Source organism: Myotis myotis, unplaced genomic scaffold (genome assembly GCF_014108235.1).
Source record: "Myotis myotis isolate mMyoMyo1 unplaced genomic scaffold, mMyoMyo1.p scaffold_m19_p_7, whole genome shotgun sequence".
Taxonomy (NCBI): domain Eukaryota; kingdom Metazoa; phylum Chordata; class Mammalia; order Chiroptera; family Vespertilionidae; genus Myotis; species Myotis myotis.
In genome coordinates, this window is record NW_023416379.1 from 21,549,802 (window position 1) to 21,567,713 (window position 17,912).

Here is a 17,912-nt window from a genome sequence, read left to right on the forward strand (position 1 = left end):
AACTAATGCCTCAGTAAATATCATATTTAAATTATTCTTGAGCTGAGGGGGCTATTAGAATTTTACCAAATTGTAGGAAGAAAGCTGGGCCTTTGTAACCTCACATCAACCAGTCACTGCTGGCCGCCCCACTGGAGGGAGTGTAACTTTAAGGGAGGCATTCCCTGACTCCAAGGGCAAGGCCCAATGAGGGATACAGTTGTGAGCTCTTATCGTCTGATATTTTCAGTGGCTGAGGTGTAGCTGTATTGGCCCTGAAAAGGGAGAGTATCCAATCAGAACACCAAAATATACACTAAAATAATAATTTATTATATATTTAGTAAAATATGTTATGAAAACAAAATTATATACAAGGCATACCTTTTGTATGCTAATCTTCAATTCTCCTCTTCCCCACACTAAACAAAGATGATCATCTTGATATTCTGTTTATTATTTTATTGCTTTCATCACACTTTACATTCAGTTCACTGATGTATGTATCCCGAACAATATAATGTTTCCTTTTGTATGTTCTTGAACTTTAGATACATGATAGTCTGGTGCAAATATGCTCTTTTCAAGCAACATTATGTCCTTCAGAATGGCTTTAGTTCATTGATTTTCGTAACTATATACTATTCATATATTATATGAACATATTATGATATATTTATTTGTTTTCCTTTTGATAAATAATTAAGCTGTTCCCCAGTTTTTGTTCCTGGGTTGTTGCATGTTACTATGAATATTTTATATATTCCTCTCCTGGAACACTTCCCACAAAAGTAACCTCAAGGTTAAGTCCACATAGGAATGGAACTGGTTAGAGCATATATCAATCTTCAACTTTACTAAAGAATGCCATTTTTTCCCCCCAAAGTGGTTTTATAAATTTATATTCATCAGCATATGAGGGGTCCAATTTCAGTACATTGGAATTACAATTTTAAATATTGCCAAACTGGTAAGTATAAAATTTCTCATTCTGGTTTACATTTGCATGACCTTGGTTTCAAATGAAACAGAGGATCCTTTCATATGTTTATTATCTGTTTGGGCTTTTATTTTTTGTTCTTTTTCTATTGTATATTTGTTTATGTTACAGATTAATGAAATTTCTTTCAAATGCTGGATAGTAATGCTGTTTTAATCTATGTATTGCAAATTTTTTTTTCGTTTAAAACTTCTTTTCACCTACCTAACCATGATTTTTATAACCAAAAGCTTTAATGTAGTCAAATTAATCAATGTTTTAATTCATAGTTTGTGCTTTTTATGTTTTGTTACAGAGCTCTTACCTACACCAAGTCATAATGATATATTTATATATTTTTCTCCTAAATGTTTTTAAATTTTTCTCTTCACATTTAAATATTTTTAATCTATCTAGAATTGATTTTCTGTATATTGTGCAAGACAAAGACATAATTCTATTTTTTTCATTTGGATACCTAATTGTGTCAGTATTCTTTAATGAAAAGTCCATCCTTTTTTACTTATCGAAATGCCATGTCTATCTTAAACCAAGTTTCCATATAAAGGATTCGTAGGTTTGTTTCCAGGATCTCTACTCTGTTCCACTCTTCTAACTCTGGACCCAAAACACACGAAGAATCCCCATAGCTTTAAAATAAGCCTTCAGAGGTTTGACGTTCTGATCGATGATTCCTCTCTCTGGATCTGTTTTTGTTCACCAGTTTATGTTGTTCATTATATTCTATAAATGAGTGAGATATGTGATATTTACCTTTCTCTGACTGAGGGAAGGTAGGGGAGGGCGGGGGTAAGGAGGGGAGACCAACTAAAGGACTTGTATGCATGCATATAAGCCTAACCAATGGACACAGACAACAGGGGGGTGAGGGCATGAGTGGGGTAGTAATGGGAGGATAAGGACACATATGTAATATCTTAATCAATAAAGAAATTAAAAGTAAAAAAATAATAATAAATAAATAAATAAATAAATAAAATAAAATAAGCCTTCACCTCCAATAGTTTGTTTCTCATCTTGTTCTTTTTAGTACTGTCCTGCCTATAATTAACACTTTGCTATTCTATGTAGGTTTTAGAATCAACTTTCTTTATGTAAAAGCTAAAACTGTAAAATATTTAGAAAATTAAACTAGGAGAACAACTGTTGTTATGGCTAGGTGAAGATTTCTTAATACCAAAATCCCAAATCATAAAATCTCTCTGAACTTTTTACTGAAATTGTATCAAATTTATAGACAAATTTAAATAGAAGAATTATTTTTATTTTTTAAAGGGATGATTTTCTTAAAAAAAAGATTTTTATTGATTTCAAAGAGGAAGGGAGAGAGAGAGAGAGAAAGAGTGAGAGAGAGAGAGAAACATCAATGAAAAGAGATGAGAGAACCATTGTTTGGCTGCCTCCTGCATGCCCCTTCCACCTGATCGGGGTCGAGCACACAACCCAGGCATGTGCCCTGACCAGGAACTGAATTGTGACCTCCTTGTTCATAGGTCGACAATCAACCACAGAGCCACCGAGGATGGGAAAGAATTATTTTTATTTTACTAAGTTTTTCTATCCATGAACACAGTGCCTCTTAATTTCTTTAGGTGTTTCTTTAATGTCTTGCAATACAGATTTATAATTTTCTCCAGAGAGATCAAAGATAGCTAACGTTAGATTTTATTTCTATAGAACTTAAGAGTTTTTAATCATATTTTCTTAAATACTAAAGTATAATTAATTTTAGATATTACCAAGTTTGAGATTTTTGATGTAGAAAATTACATATCTGTGAATAAAGTGTTTTTCGCCTCTTGGCTTCTTTTCTAGCCTTGTCTCTCATTTTCTTCTTTCTCGGTGCAATTTTGAATGGAAATAGTGATAATGAATATCCTTGTCATCCTGATTTTCAACAAATACTTCATCAAATTCTTCATTTAGTTTTATATTTGCTATAGATTTTTCATAACCAATTTTTATCTTAAGAAAATTCTCTCTCTTACTCTTGGTTTGCTAAATGTTCCTCTCTTCCCCATGGCTGACTTAAATATTAAACTGAGGCATCTTTTTCCTTCAATATCTTAATTGAAGAATGGCACTAATATATTTTCTAATTTAAAACAATTTGATATTTCTTGGCAAAACCCAAATTGGTCCTAACATTATATTTTTACATAATGCATTTTTTTATAACGCAGGACCTGACAATACTTTGTCAAAGAGATTTCCATCAGGTACATATTGTTGACCTCATACTGCCATTCTTAAGTTTAAGATTACGCTAACTTCATAAAATGAGTTGGTGAGAGATGTTTCCCCAGAAAAGATAAGTAAACCATGAATGATCTAATTATTTAATGTTTAGCAGAACTCCCCAGTAAATCTGTTGGGATGGAATTGCTCTTTGTGTCAGAAACCCCAAGGTCATGCAATTTGTTCTTCCTTTAAGAGTCTTGATTCATCTAAGTCCAGATTCATGTAGATGGTCATTAGTAACCACAGGTATTTTATTAATAATATTTGGTGAGGAAAAATTAAAAGACTAAGGGTATCTTTTCATGAAAGAGTCAATAAATTACAATGCAAATATGACCATAGTATCATTAGTTATTCTGATAAAATGCTAAAACAGGTCTGATTTCGCTTTTATGATGTTTCACGTTCAAGACATTCAGGAATTTTGCTTCCCAATGGGAATGTTTTTTAGCTCTTTTCCTTCTAAAACCAAAGTTTATTGCTTCCTCTCTCTCCACAGATAAATTTTAATAATAAAAAATTTCTTACCCAAGTCATCCGGTCTCTATCTTTTGTGTTGTACCGACATTCGGTAATTAGATTATCTCCCTAAAACATAAAAGAATGAGCTTTCAGATTGCAGTTTTGGGCTGTTTTACTTATCTAATACATTTGTAGGCCAACAGTTTAACTTGCTATATGAAGGGATGCATTAAGTAATTTGATTCAAAAGAAGACCCTTGATTATTAAATTCTAGAATAATAAGCAAGCAAACAAGCAAGGTGCGCTGGGTTCAGGCAGGGCTCCCCCATGTTCTAGCTGCATGACCTTAGGTCAGGAAATGAGTCACTGGCTATAATGTGCTCATCTAAAAAATAATAATAAAAATAGCACTTGTTTTTCACAGCTGTTGCAAGGGGATTAAGTGACAAAACACACATTTAATTTTTAGGAGAGATTAAACACTTCATAAATGTTAGCTATAGCTACTAGCTATTGTGATTATCTCTTCATTTACATTATTTTCTTTAAAGGTCTTTAGTCATGTATTTCCTTACAACACAATTATGAGGCAAATTAATAGTAATGTACTTTTCCAGTGTTTTTCAATCTTTTGGACAATTCAGCACACATGGAAAAGAATGATTTTTTAGGCCACCCACTCAGGAAAGTGAACAGGCTACTTACGAACCAAACACAGCACGCCCTCAGGCCTGCTCTCCGTGCCCTGCTCCTCAGGGGGACCAGGGATCAGTATCCCAACACACTTAGACCCTACTCCCAGCACACCAGTTGGGAGACTCTGAGATAACACAATAAAACTGGTTGGAAAGCCTGAGACAAAACAACACAATAAGAGTGTGTAGGATCTTGATAATATCAGTGTTTCTCACACTACATCTTTCTATCCTCAGGGTGTAGCAAGGAAGCTCTGCATGCAGAAATCTCTCATTTCAAAAATAGTATATCAGAACTGTACTTTCAAGAATGAAATAAGGGTAGGAAATTGTATGACGATCTTGATAGTCACGGGATAAAAATTTTTGAAAAAAATGATTGCAAAAAAATTTTTTTAAGCCTTCATTATTGTAGGGCATAAAATTCTCTTCTGCTTCCTCCTGCCATGACCGCAAGTATTGTTGCAAGCAGATTACACAGCACAGCATAATTAGCTATGTCCCAAACACCTTTGCCAAATGAAAGAATTATCCTTATGATGATGTTTACTAAAATGAAACTTCTAAAAAAATATCCTATGGGGTAAGGAATCCCCTGATTTTCCCTTTACCATACTTGCAGCCAAAAGTTTCAACTGGGGAGTCAAATAAGAAAAGAGCAACGCTAATGCTCAGAACCTGATTTTTATATTCTTCTTAAATCAACTTGAAGCGCCCCTGGGAATAGTAAGAAAAATGAGTTTTGATTTTGGAAAACAGATCAAACACATTCCATCTGGGTTGTGCAACACCCGTGGTGGGTGGCTTTAGGAATAAGGATACCATGCACAATTCATTTCACCACTAGAAACCTTGCTAATTATCAGCAGATATATGTCTCGTGACTTTTATAAATTCAGTGGAAAAAAACCAACAATACAACATTCATACTGGTAAGATGGTTCGTTCTTCCTTTAGGTACTGAAACTCCTGGAAATTGAAGTCAAAACTGTCATCATAAGCAAGTAATTTCATTTCTTCCCCTTTGCGAAAGTGACGGAGCCTGATGCCTCTGCCAGCCAGGTGAGCGTGGAGCAGAACAGCAAACACGTGGATCCCGCTTGGCTTTTCAGCTTCCAGAGCCTGCGGGGTGGGGAGTGAGGAGTGGGGAGAGTGGAAAACTTGATTAGCCCAAACAAGTGTGTATTCAGACAGTTCTCATTCAAAGAGACTTGGAGAGACAACTGAGAAGAAAAGCTAAAGCAATTTAAGCGAATGCTTGAGCCACCAAACATGTTGAATTTGGATTTTTCATGACATTCCTATCAGTATTATCATTAGGAAACAATATTTGCTGGAAGAAAAGTAAAGCACTAATGCTACCCAGCTGGCATGGCTCAGTGGTTGAGTGTCAACCAATGAACTAGGAGGCCACTGTTCAATTCCCAGTCAGGGCACATGTCCAGGTTATGGGCTCGATCAGAGAGAGAATCACGGATGGGCAAGAGGCAGCCCATCCGTGATTCTCTCTCACCATTGATGTTTCTATTTCTCTTTCCCTCTCTAAAATCAATAAAAATATCCTATATAATAAAAGGCTAATATGCAAATCAACCGAACAGCAGAATGACCGGTCGCTATGATGTGCAATGACCACCAGGGGGCAGACGATCAACGCAGGAGCTGCCCCCTGGTGGTGAGTTCCCACAGGGGGAGTGTTGCTCAGCCAGAAGCCAGTCTCATGGCTGGTGAGTGCAGCGGCGGTGGCACTCACCTCCACAGTAGTGCTAAGGACCCCTCGGAGGATGTCTGCCTGCCGGCTTAGGCCTGCTACCAGCCTAAGCTGGCAGGCGGACATACCCCAAGGGGTCCTGGGACTGCTAGAGGGCACAGGCCAAGCTGAGCCTCCCCCCCCCCCCCACAGTGCACGAATGTTGTTCACCGGGCCTCTAATTTAAGAAAAAAAAGAACTAATTCTGACTGAAGATTTACCAGATCACTCTTAAATGTTATCTTTCTTTTTCCTTCTTTTAGGAGCTAAAGAGGAAGTCAAGACTCCTGGCAAAAATATCCCAGTATGTTAGTAACCTGCAAATTCAAACTCTTAAAAGGAGAAATTATTCCACACTAACAGATAAGAAAACCAAGCGGGAGAGGGGCATTAAATGACTTGCCCATGGTCCTACAGCTAGTAAGTGATGCCATGGCTATCTGAATTCTGGTCAAAATAACTCAGAAGAATATGTTTCCACTTTATCAGCCTGCCACACTCCCTACAACTATGCCAGCTTTTAATTCATAAAGAATACGATCCATCTTGAAGCACTTTCATTGAAAAGAACTATACATGGAAGCAGCCATTGTTAAATATTTATACACTAGAGGCCCAATGCATGAAATCCGTGCACGAGTAGCTTCCCTAATGGCTGCCTGCTGCCGGCAAGGGCCTCCCTTCATTCCGCGCTGCCCCCTGGTGGTCAGTGCACATCATAGCGAGCAATTGAACTCCCGGTCAGTCAAACTCCTGAGGGGACACTCTGCATATTAGGCTTTTATATATAAAGATGTACTTGTCTTGTCCAATATGTATTTTATGTTAGTTATTCTTGCTCTTTGGATAAAGAAGGGGGGAAAACGATGAAGCAAAGAAAAGAGAAAAAAATTGAAAATGGATAATGAAAAAAACAAATAGAGATGAAAGGTAAAGTTGACAAATGAAAACTACACAAATGGAAAAAGAAATTTTAAAGGATAAAGTAAAGTGTCCAATATGAAATAAACAAAAGAGGTGGGGCTAGAAAGGAAAACACACTGAAAGTCATCCTTGTCTTTAGAATTCTATTCCTGTAGCCTTCAAGATTTAAAAAAGCAATCAAAGTAAAAAAGCAATCATACTACTGGTAAGTAGTATGAAAATGGTTTTTTAAGATTAGTGACCACAAGGCCCATCTGCCTTGTTCATCACTAGTAATGACTACTGTCCCAGTTTAATTATTAATACTACCCCCATTTACTCTAAAAGGTACCCTAATTTGAATCACAAGAAAAATATTAATAATGAACAAGCATGGAATTTTCCAGTTTTCTAAGAGCATTGATTAATCTGTAAAGAGCAGCACATAGATGAAGATGAAGCATACCTCTTCCAGGCATTCCAGAGTGCAGTGACCCTCGGACTGGAACTCGGGCATACCGGGAGGGATCGTGTGGAAGAGGCTTACCCAGAGGCCAGCCTCTATCACCCCGGCATCATATTTCCTTGTATCTATTGTGTGAAATAACCTCAGTCCCGAATTATCTATTAAGCCTAAAACAAGAGCAAATAAATAAAAGTGAGTTTTCATTCTTAAAAGTAATTCCCTATATTTAGTTGAAGTGGTTCCTTCATTTTCCCTAAAAATCTCACAAGGAAAAGGAATATAAGCAAAGATTGATGGAAGACAACATTCGGCTTCACAAATGGAAATTGAAAGTCAAGTTGCCATATTGCCTGCATACCACAGGAGAAATGTTTGCGTTGTCTATCTGACATATTCCACAATTATCTAACATGAAGACAGAATCCTAAGGTCATTCATTAAAATGTAGAAGAACTCAATAAAAGTCTTATATTGTTTTCAGGTGCCGTTCAGTGATATTTACATAAAGGTGAAAATTGTTTGGTCCAGAAGCCATCTGCTGATGGAGAAAACTATTAATTGCTAACTTTCTTTATAGTGTGTCATCATTCTTTCAGTTGTTCAACAGTTATTCAATCAACATTAATGGAGACTTTATTATGTAAAAAGCACTACAATAAGCATTGTGGAATGAAAGACGAATAACGCACATTCCTCGCTGTGACATAGTTAAAAGGAGGGAAATTATGAATCCCAAACTTCATAAATCTGTCCCATTAATTTTGAAATTAGTTGACTCCTTCCTATAGTGGCAATGTACTACCTATAAGTACTAAATTGACCCTTTGGATCAATTAGCATATATATATTTTATTATTAATTGGTATGATTATTTTATTATTTTTCTTTATACTATAATTTCCACAGATGGAAACAGTGTCTGTTTTTCACAAACATTATATCATTAAGCACAGACCCAGCACATAGTTGGTGGTCAGTATTTGCTGAATAATTGCATGAATCAGTGTATAATGAAAACTTTATTAACTTGCAATTTTTGGTTTTGGAATATTACATAAGTGAATTCAGAAATCAAATGTAAATAATTGCTGCTCTTCATTTTAATATCCTATCGCACAGTATTTCTGTATAATTACTTTTTGCGTATACTTATGGTTTCCTATCACATAAAAAAATACTATTTTCGCCGTAACTGGTTTGGCTCAGTGGATAGAGCGTCGGCCTGTGGACTCAAGGGTCCCAGGTTCGATTCCGGTCAAGGGCATGTACCTTGGTTCAGGCACATCCCCAGTAGGAGGTGTGCAGGAGGCAGCTGATCGATGTTTCTAACTCTCTATCCCTCTTCCTTCCTCTCTGTAAAAAAAATCAATAAAATATATTTAAAAAAAAATACTATTTTCTAGTGTGATGAATGGTAGTTTTACATATGTATAGATAGAAAATGTTTCACAAGCATCCTCTATTTGGAGCTAATTTACATGACAAAGGGGGGGGAAAGTCTATTCTTCTACTTCCTGGTATTATGAAAATGGTTTTTTAAGATTAGTGACCACAAGGCCCATCTGCCTTGTTCATCACTAGTAATGACTATTGTCCCCGTTTAATTATTATTAGTACCCCCATTTACTCTATAAAGTACCCTAATTTGAATCACAACATATAAGTTAATTCTTTCTAACAATGGATGCTATTTTGTTTCAACTCTAAGACAGAAGTTACAAAACTTTGTAAAAATCATAGGTAGAATATATAAAAAATAAACTCACCTTCCTCATATGTCGGATTGTCATAATGAACTTCCAGAAGCACATAACGAGGATCTAACGGAGTGCCGAGGGACAACCCAACATGAGGTGGATAGGAAAAAGCCTAAATTAGGAAAATTTCATGAGAAATTGCCCTGTGAAAGTCCCTGAAAGTTCTACTCTTCTCAAAAATCAACTATTCTCAAAGAGATTTCAACATACTGAAACTCCAACAATCTATCGTTGATAAAATAAAATGACTTAAAAAAAATTACTTTCCTTGGAAAGGAGAATAAGCCACCCTCATATCAAAAATAGTGTATGGAACTCTAGCCAGTTTTGCTCAGGGGATAGAGCATCAGCTTGCAAGTCCCGGGTTTGATTCTGGTCAGGGGCACATGCCCGGGGTTGTGGGCTCGATCCCCAGTAGGGAGTGTGCAGGAGACAGTCGATCAATGATTCTCTCTCATTATTGATGTTTCTATCTCTCTCCCCCTCACCCTTCCTCTCTGAAATCAATAAAAATATATATTTTTAAAAAGAATAGTGTATAAAGCTTTACTTATAAGCACATATTGGAATCATAGCGGGAAAAATGATCACTTAAGTGTGTTACATCTCAGTAATCATTAGCCCCACCTCTCCACCAATGGCCCAGGCAAAAATCACGGTCTCGCAGGTGTGGAAGGCGTCGGGCATGTTAGGGTGGTAGCACTCATGGCCGTAGTCCAGAACACTGTCGTTCAAGTTGCTGTTGCACTGATAGACCAGGATGTGATGGACCAGACTCTCATGGCCTCTCTGTATCACTGGCTCAACCTACACATGCACAAAGCAGAGGGAGGATGGGATGAATTAAATCTGTAATACTACCAACAGTAAAAAGTATATACCATTTGCAACAGCATGGATGGAACTGGAGAGCATTATGCTAAGTGAAATAAGCCAGTCAGAGAAAGATAAATATCGCATGATCTCACTCATTTATGGAATTTAATGAACAACATAAACTGATGAACAAAAACAGATCTAGAGACAGAGAAGCATCGATCAGACTGTCAAACCTCAGAGGGAAGGTAGGGGAGGGTGGGGATAAGGGGGAGAGATCAACCAAAGGGACTTGCATGCACGCATATAAGCCCAACCAATGGACACAAACAACAGGGGGGTGAGGGCATGAATGGGGGGGTGGGGGGCAATGGAGGGAAAAGAACACATATGTAATACTTTAATCAATAAAGAAAAAATAATAGTAAAATAAAATAATAAAAAAGTATATGGAAACTCTTTGTACTTTCTGTGTTATTTTCTGTAAACCTAAGCTCTAAGAAATAAAGTCTATTAATTAAAACAAAAATAAATAAATAAATAAATAAATAAATAAATAAATAAATAAATAAGTAAATCTGCCTACCACATCACAAAAACATCAAATTAGCATAAATGATTATCAGTTTTCAAGAAATGGTGTTCTCCAAGCATGTAAAGGTTATATGGTTCAGGAATAATTTGTTGTGAAGATGATAATGACGATGATGATGATGATGATGATGATGATGACAACCATGGCAACAGTACAGAGGAGATAAGCGTTTATCCAAGAATCATAGGACTTGACTAATCTGTTGTTTCTTTAACTCACCTTTGTTTCCCTTGCCACTCTGCATAATAGATGTTTCAAAACTTGCTTTCCCTCTTCTAGGCCAAACTTTTTCCTGGCTCTTCTTTAGCCTCCCTCTCTCCCACCTCAAAATGTTATCTTCACTAATCCCTACTGGAGATGATAGATATCTCATTCATCTATTTATCTATCTTTCTGATGCTGAGCATAGAGCTGGACACAAAGTAAAGCTCAATAATGGATATTTTTATTTTAGGATTTAGAAACAAATTCTATTTTCTCTAATAGTAAAATTAGAATGTGGGAGAGATGCAAAAGAAAACATTGTCGTGATGTGCTCCTGTGATACCTCTCAAATCAGAAGAGGGGAGGTAGAAACCAGTGAAAATAGAATAAGCAAGGAAGCTAGCCCTCAGGGTGAAAGCACGGTCCATGAGAGCATGCTCCTTCCATCCTCCCTTCTGTGAGTTCCCCTCGTAACCCTCTCCCACTTCAGTCCAGGAGCTCGGAGAGAGCAAGCATATCCTCACCTCACAAAGAGCCTTATATCCAGGGCAAGTGCGTGAACCCTGTACTCAGCCTGGCTGCGTCGCTGGTGTTCCAATCGGTCACATGGTCCTCTAAGCCTTCTGTTTGTCTGACACAGAGTCCCCGCTGTGCTCCTAAATTTCCAAAAGGCTCTCTGTGTTAGGGCTCATCCACATTTATGCTTGTAGCCTCCACTACCCAAATGCAGGTAATGCATTTTGAAACTCTTGCTTGTTCTCTGCTTCAGACATGCATGCAAAGATGAAGTGTGTTCAGCTATTTTCTCCTAAGGCTTTCCTACAGAGTTTTCTACAGAGTTTTTACCATTTTTAAAAAATAGTAAAATCCAAGCAGCAGAAGAGGGAAATGGTACATAGTAGGTAGAGATCTGAATTAAGGCAGTCAGGGACTTGAGTTTTTAAATCCAATTTTATTTTGTGTTGCAAGTAAGTCATGCCGTACTTAACATATCACATTTTTAACATCACATACACAGAAATGACATTGTGCATGGCTTTGTCAGCACTTGTCTTTAAAACACTGTGTGTCCTGAAGGCAGAAACAATTTTTTTTTTGCTTGGAAATGACAGTTATGATTCAAGCATGGTTGCATAATACACAATGATTACACAAAAGGGTAACCCAGAATGTCCATTGGATTTTAGTTTCCACATGTAGTTTAAGCTTTCTTGTGAGACTTGGTTTATTTGGCCACCTCAGTACTCCAAGGGGGACAGGGCCCTGCTAATACGTACACAGTAAGATATTTAGGCACATGCGAGCTTTTTGCTAAGTGTCTTAAAAGTTCAGGAAGAACCTGTAGGTTGTACTGCGTTCTACAAGGTAGGTCCTGGGAAGGAGTTGTTAGGACAAAATAGTTGGCTGTTGCCAAGGCAGCCACAGAAACTAGTAGTCTTCATTGAGGCAAGAGTGAGCTAAGAGTGCATGCAGAAATGTGAGGCTGGGTGGTGCCTGACATTAAGATGCTTAAAAAATGGGCGAGGAGCCTAAATAGGCACTTCTCCAAAGAGGACATACAGATTGCCAATAGGCATATGAAAAGATGCTCAATGTCACTAATCATCAGAGAAATGCAAATTTAAAGCACAATGAGATATTACCTCACACCTGTCAGAACGGCAACCATCAATAAATCAACCAACAACAAGTACTGGCGCGAATGTGGAGAAAAGGGAACCCTTGTGCACTGCTGGTGGGAATGCAGACTGGTGCAGCCACTGTGGAAAGCAGTACAGAGTTACCTCCAAAAATTAAAAATGGAACCTCCTTATGACCCAATGATTCTACTACTGGGAACTTACCCTAAGAAACTTGAAACACTAATTCGAATTAATATATGCATCCCTATGTTCATTGCAGTGTTATTTACAATAACCAAGATTTGGAAGCAGCCCAAGCCCCCATCAGCAGATGAGTGGATAAAAAAAAGCTATGGTACATTTGCACAATGGAATACTACTTGGCCATAAAAAGAACATCTTACCCTTTGCAACAGCATGGGTGGACCTGGAGAGCATTATGCAAAGTGAAATAAGCCAGTGAGAGAAAGACAAGTACCATATGATTTCGCTCATATGTGGAATCTAAAGAACAAAATGAACCAGCAAGACAAACAGTGACAGACTCATAAAGGACAGGCTGACAGCTATTGGGGGGGAGGGAGGATGTTATAGGGGGGATAAATGGTAATGTATGGAGACTTGACTTGGGGTGTTGAACACACAATACATTCTACAGATGATGTGTTGTAGAACTGTGCACCTGAAACCTGTATAATTTTGTTAACCAATGTCCCCCCCCCCAAGTAAATTCAATAAAAAGAAAAGAAAAAAGATGCCGCAAATAAACTTCTTCTTCTTCTTTTTTTTTTTTTCAGAGAAAGGCTTCTCTTATTCATGAAAGATGGAGAAAACGTAGATGAAATGTTCCATAAACACCAATAAAGAGGAAAAGAGTATTCTGTCCCTATTATGTTACAACTGGTTTCATCTCTTTTCTCTCATTACTCTGAATGACAGCTTGAATTTCACTGAACAATCATAATAGAATGCTTGAAAATTAACATATACCATAGCTGCAAAATTAATACTTTTTCATCTCAGCCCCAGGTAAAAAAACTGCAAAAATACAAAGCAAACCTTACATGTAATGACAGTGCAAGATAAGAGCTTCAACACCGTTTATAAGATTGTGCTAATTCTTTTAACTCTAAAGAAATGCATAGAAGAGTAAATAAATTAAATTACACTTATATAAGAAACTATCTTGTTATTTAAACTTGCATATATAGAGTTCAAAGGTGTAAGACAAACTATTTAATTTTGCTTTATATAAACACAAAAATGGTAAATATATTTGGGAGCAAAAGAAGCTTTTGCTAAGTACCAACATAATGGACTAAATCAACCAGATTGCATATAAAAGAGTTTCTTTCAAAAGTTCCATTAAAAGTAAAGGCACAAGTAACCTTAATTAAATAAGAAGCATACAGTCCCACAGAGCTTTTTTCCAGGCTTACAGTCTGGGGATGCCAGTGGATCACTCCCAGTCCCCAAATGATGGCTGCTAGTTACCTTCTGCTTCCTCAACCAGTTCCACAAACATCGGAAGCAGTCCTGGCCCTGGGCTGATATTCTTCTTCAGCTCAAGTAACTTTGAGCACTGTCTGAGGAAGGAGAGGGTGGCACACAAGTGCTCCCCAGCACATCCTACTCGTTGGCTGCATGCAAGTGTTAAACACCATTCTTTCTTGTCTACTCAGTACCTGTCCGTGGGAAACAGACTTTCCCTTTTGCATCACTGTGGTGTTTGAAACAATGGTGCAGCTGTGCATTTTTGTATTCAAAATATTTCTGAGAAAAATAAGGCTGCGATGAACCCGTGCTATAAGGAGCAGCACTTCAAAAGGGTGCCCTATTTTGCTCACTTCGCAGATGTCACATTATTATCACAATCAAGTGCGAATGCCAAGGGCTGCTTCTTTTCAAAAAATACGAAACTTACAGAAATTGTCAAAAAAGGTATGGCAACATAAAGTATATAAATATAGATAAACTGGTCTTTCTGGGGCTGAAATGCACATTTCAATTTTTTTTTAGGCTGCCTCTAGGATTGCAGAAGAAATAAATACCAATGAATATAAAGCAGTGCATGAAGTGGGTGGTAATGACACAAACACCTGATGACGTATTGAAGCATGTTACTCATCACTGTGTTCTTGAGCACATAAGTGGGATTTACAGGCCCATCTTCGTATGCAACAGATGCCAGGCGAGGATGGCTTGGCCGCTGGAGGTTAGCTATTAACCTCGGTGCATAGTAAAGGAACAGCCCAGGAACCAAAACAGATGAAAGAGAAGGAGAGAAAAGAAGAGCTGCTAAGAATGGCCATGACCAAGGTGGAAATTAACATTGACCATAAAACTGAACCTGGAAAGTGAAAAGCTCCAATATGTATACTGTTCCCTGTGACCCGTCCTCTTCTCTTACCCTCTTTATCCAGGTCAAATGTGTCTAGCACACTCCCTGTGACACAAACCCTGCTTAATGACTGTTTATTGAATGGAAGTGAGTAAATACTCCCCTTTCTCTGAAGCCTTCATCAATAAGCCAAGTCATCAAATTCAAATTCATTCATTTCTTGATTGTCTCAATTCCTTAGACCAACCCTGCGTTGCACTTCAGCAACCCCACTGTCACTGTCCCACCCGGGGCTACACTCCTGAAATTCTCTTTCCATCCTGCTTCCCTGCTCTTTTAGTTCTTTCACCCCTTCCAGTCACTCAATCTCCCACTTTTTCCTAGGAGACAACTTGAACTACTTACTCACCAGGTCCTCACAATTGACCCAGGTACTCACAACTGTGAATCAATCCTGTAATCTGCCCCTTCTGAAGGGGTATTGAAGATACTTTCACAACCATGCATATAAGACCTCAAAACTCCGGATTCGCACTTGAGGCCTCCATGCATCAGTCTTTCTTTCTTTTGCTCTGCCTTCTGTTCCTTGGGCATAACCTGTTTGGTGCAGGATACAATTTCCAGGGAATGGGAGAACTTTGTTCCCATTGCAAGCCTTTAAAAATCTGTACATACTTCCTAATCAGCTCTCAGTAAATGACTCAATTATTTTGGTGAGAGAGGAAGGAATGTCTATCTACTCTAGCTACATGAGGCTAGTTGGGTTCACAGGCCAATGCTCTAATCACTGAGCCAAACCAGCCAGTGCCAAATATGTATATTTTATACGTAGGTCATAATTGTCCCTCCATTTGTTTGTGACATGAACTTATCACAAATATCCATGCTCCCCTTTAAATGATTGAGATTAAGTAGGTTTCATTATCTATAGCTAAATACATGTGTACTAGTATTTTGCTTTTGTTTTTATTTTGTGGAGCAAAAAAGGGGGGAAATCTCTTTCTTGACTTGTTTAAATACACTAAACTCAGCGTGAGAAAAACAGGAGGTTATTAGAGGACTTACAAACAATTTCCCTATACTTATTTTCCAGGTCTACCCATTTAAGATGTTGCTTGTTGAAACATGAGTGGAACATAGCTCTCCACAAACAACTTGCAATTCAATAACTTAAAATTAAAACAAAAGGAGAGAAGTGATGGGTGGACTCTGTAATGAGCTGGAAATTTTGTAAATTCCCATCACTTTTATTCCTGTCTGTTCTTGTTCCTGGCATCAGGCTTTACACAGTCACCTGAGGCACAGGTTGCTATCCAAGTAAGAGCCAGTAAACCATTTCCCACAGAGGTTATCCAAAGAGCAGCTGGCTTATTATACATTTTATAGATGCAGAAAATTAAATACATGTAAGTTAAGAAACTTGCCCAAGTGTCAGAGGCCAGATCCTGACCACTGGTGGCACTGGCTCAGGCGTCAGTGCTCCTAACCACACACTGACACAGGCGTATCTTTACTAACAGGATCATAGGTGGGGCAGTGCCAGTGCTCCACCAAGATCACTTCAGTGTACCCATCACCCATAAATGAATGAATGAATGAATGAATAAGATTTATTTATTCATTAATTTATGGGTGCCTTATTTCTAATCACTTGCACCTTGACTCTCCTCAGAGGCCTGGTCTTGGGCTCACCTCGCAGAGAGCAAGAAGTACTAGAAAATGTATATTCCTCTGGGGAAGAGGAAAGGTAAGGGAGTATGAGTGTCCAGTGATCCTGTGTCAGAGGAGGCAAATTCTAAACATATTTTATGTTATCCATCTGTGCTATGGACTGAATATTTGTGTCCACCCCCAGAAGATGTATATTGAAATTCTAACCCTCAAGGTGATGGTATTAGAAGATGAAGCCAGTGGTAGGGCATGAAGGCAGATCCTTCATAAGCAGGGTTAGTATCCTTACAAAAGAGAGTCCAGAGAGCTCCCCCACCCCTTCTACCAAGTGAAGACCCGGTGAGAAGACAGCCATTGATGAGGAAGCAGTCCTCACTTGACACCAAATCTGCAGGTGACTTGATCTTGGACCCCAGTCTCCAGAACTCTGAGAAATCCATTTCTGTTGTTTATAAGCCACCAAGTCTGTCCTACTTCAGTTTTAGCAGCTTGGACAGACTAAGACAATGAGATTAGTTTGAAGCCGAAACTACCATGCCATCACACCCTTGCTCTACATTCTTCCCTTCCCTGGCCTTTCCCTCCCCACAAGTGTTTTCTCCTGGCACTTCCTCAATCAATCATTTGTACATAAATCCTTGTCTCGAGGGACTGTATCTGGGAACCCAACCTGAGACAAGTAACTTCATGAAAAAGCATTTTTAAATCACATTTTCTTGGGTTTCAATCTTGCTCCATTTCATTCATTCACTCACTCACTCACTCATTTATGCATTTACATATTCTCAACAAATATATCTGCAAATATTATTATTACAAGTTGGATTCTGGATTTATTAATACATTTTTGTAATACTGTGTGCATATAGATAACAAACATGTCTATACAAGTAATCCATTCACAAGTTCCAGTCGTTTAAAAATCTAAGTTTAAGGTGTGAATGTTACATTGAGACAAAGAATATTGCCATGATCAAATCTTTTATTGCCAAGCATGAAATATAGTATATTTATGTGTGCCATGTCAATTTATTTCAGATTTGATTTTCAAATTTGTATGTATAAGACTGAGATGTATTTTCTCTAGAGATCTTTTCCTGAACTATGACCCTTTCTCCAAAAGAAATTTAGCTACATTGACACTTCTTATGTGTGTGTACAATTCTAAATATAAACTCTCCGTATCATTTTGATCTGAAAATCTTCTCTCTCAGTAAATGTCATTCATTCATGCACTCAACTAACAAACAAAAAAACAAAACAAATAGTAACACCTATATATCTACCTACAATGTGTTCTTTGTTAGGTGCCAAGGGAGGAAATAAAAAATGCATCCACCATGAATCTGACAGTCATACAGTTCATATTCTAGAGCAGTAGAAAAGCTCAAGCCAGAGAATGGTACTTT

General features: G+C 37.8%; 1 protein-coding gene across 1 annotated transcript in view; it reads right to left on the minus strand.

Moving 5' to 3' along the window:
• Nucleotides 1–17,912, minus strand: part of MOXD1 (monooxygenase DBH like 1) — a 79,745-nt gene that overhangs the window by 12,398 nt on the left and 49,435 nt on the right. Inside the window, exons 5-9 of the mRNA XM_036317960.1 lie at nucleotides 9,882–10,061; nucleotides 9,264–9,366; nucleotides 7,498–7,664; nucleotides 5,309–5,500; nucleotides 3,749–3,808 (exon numbers count right to left, since the gene is read on the minus strand). Of these exons, the coding sequence (XP_036173853.1) occupies nucleotides 3,749–3,808; nucleotides 5,309–5,500; nucleotides 7,498–7,664; nucleotides 9,264–9,366; nucleotides 9,882–10,061 (702 nt within the window). The remainder of the gene's footprint in view (nucleotides 1–3,748; nucleotides 3,809–5,308; nucleotides 5,501–7,497; nucleotides 7,665–9,263; nucleotides 9,367–9,881; nucleotides 10,062–17,912) is intronic.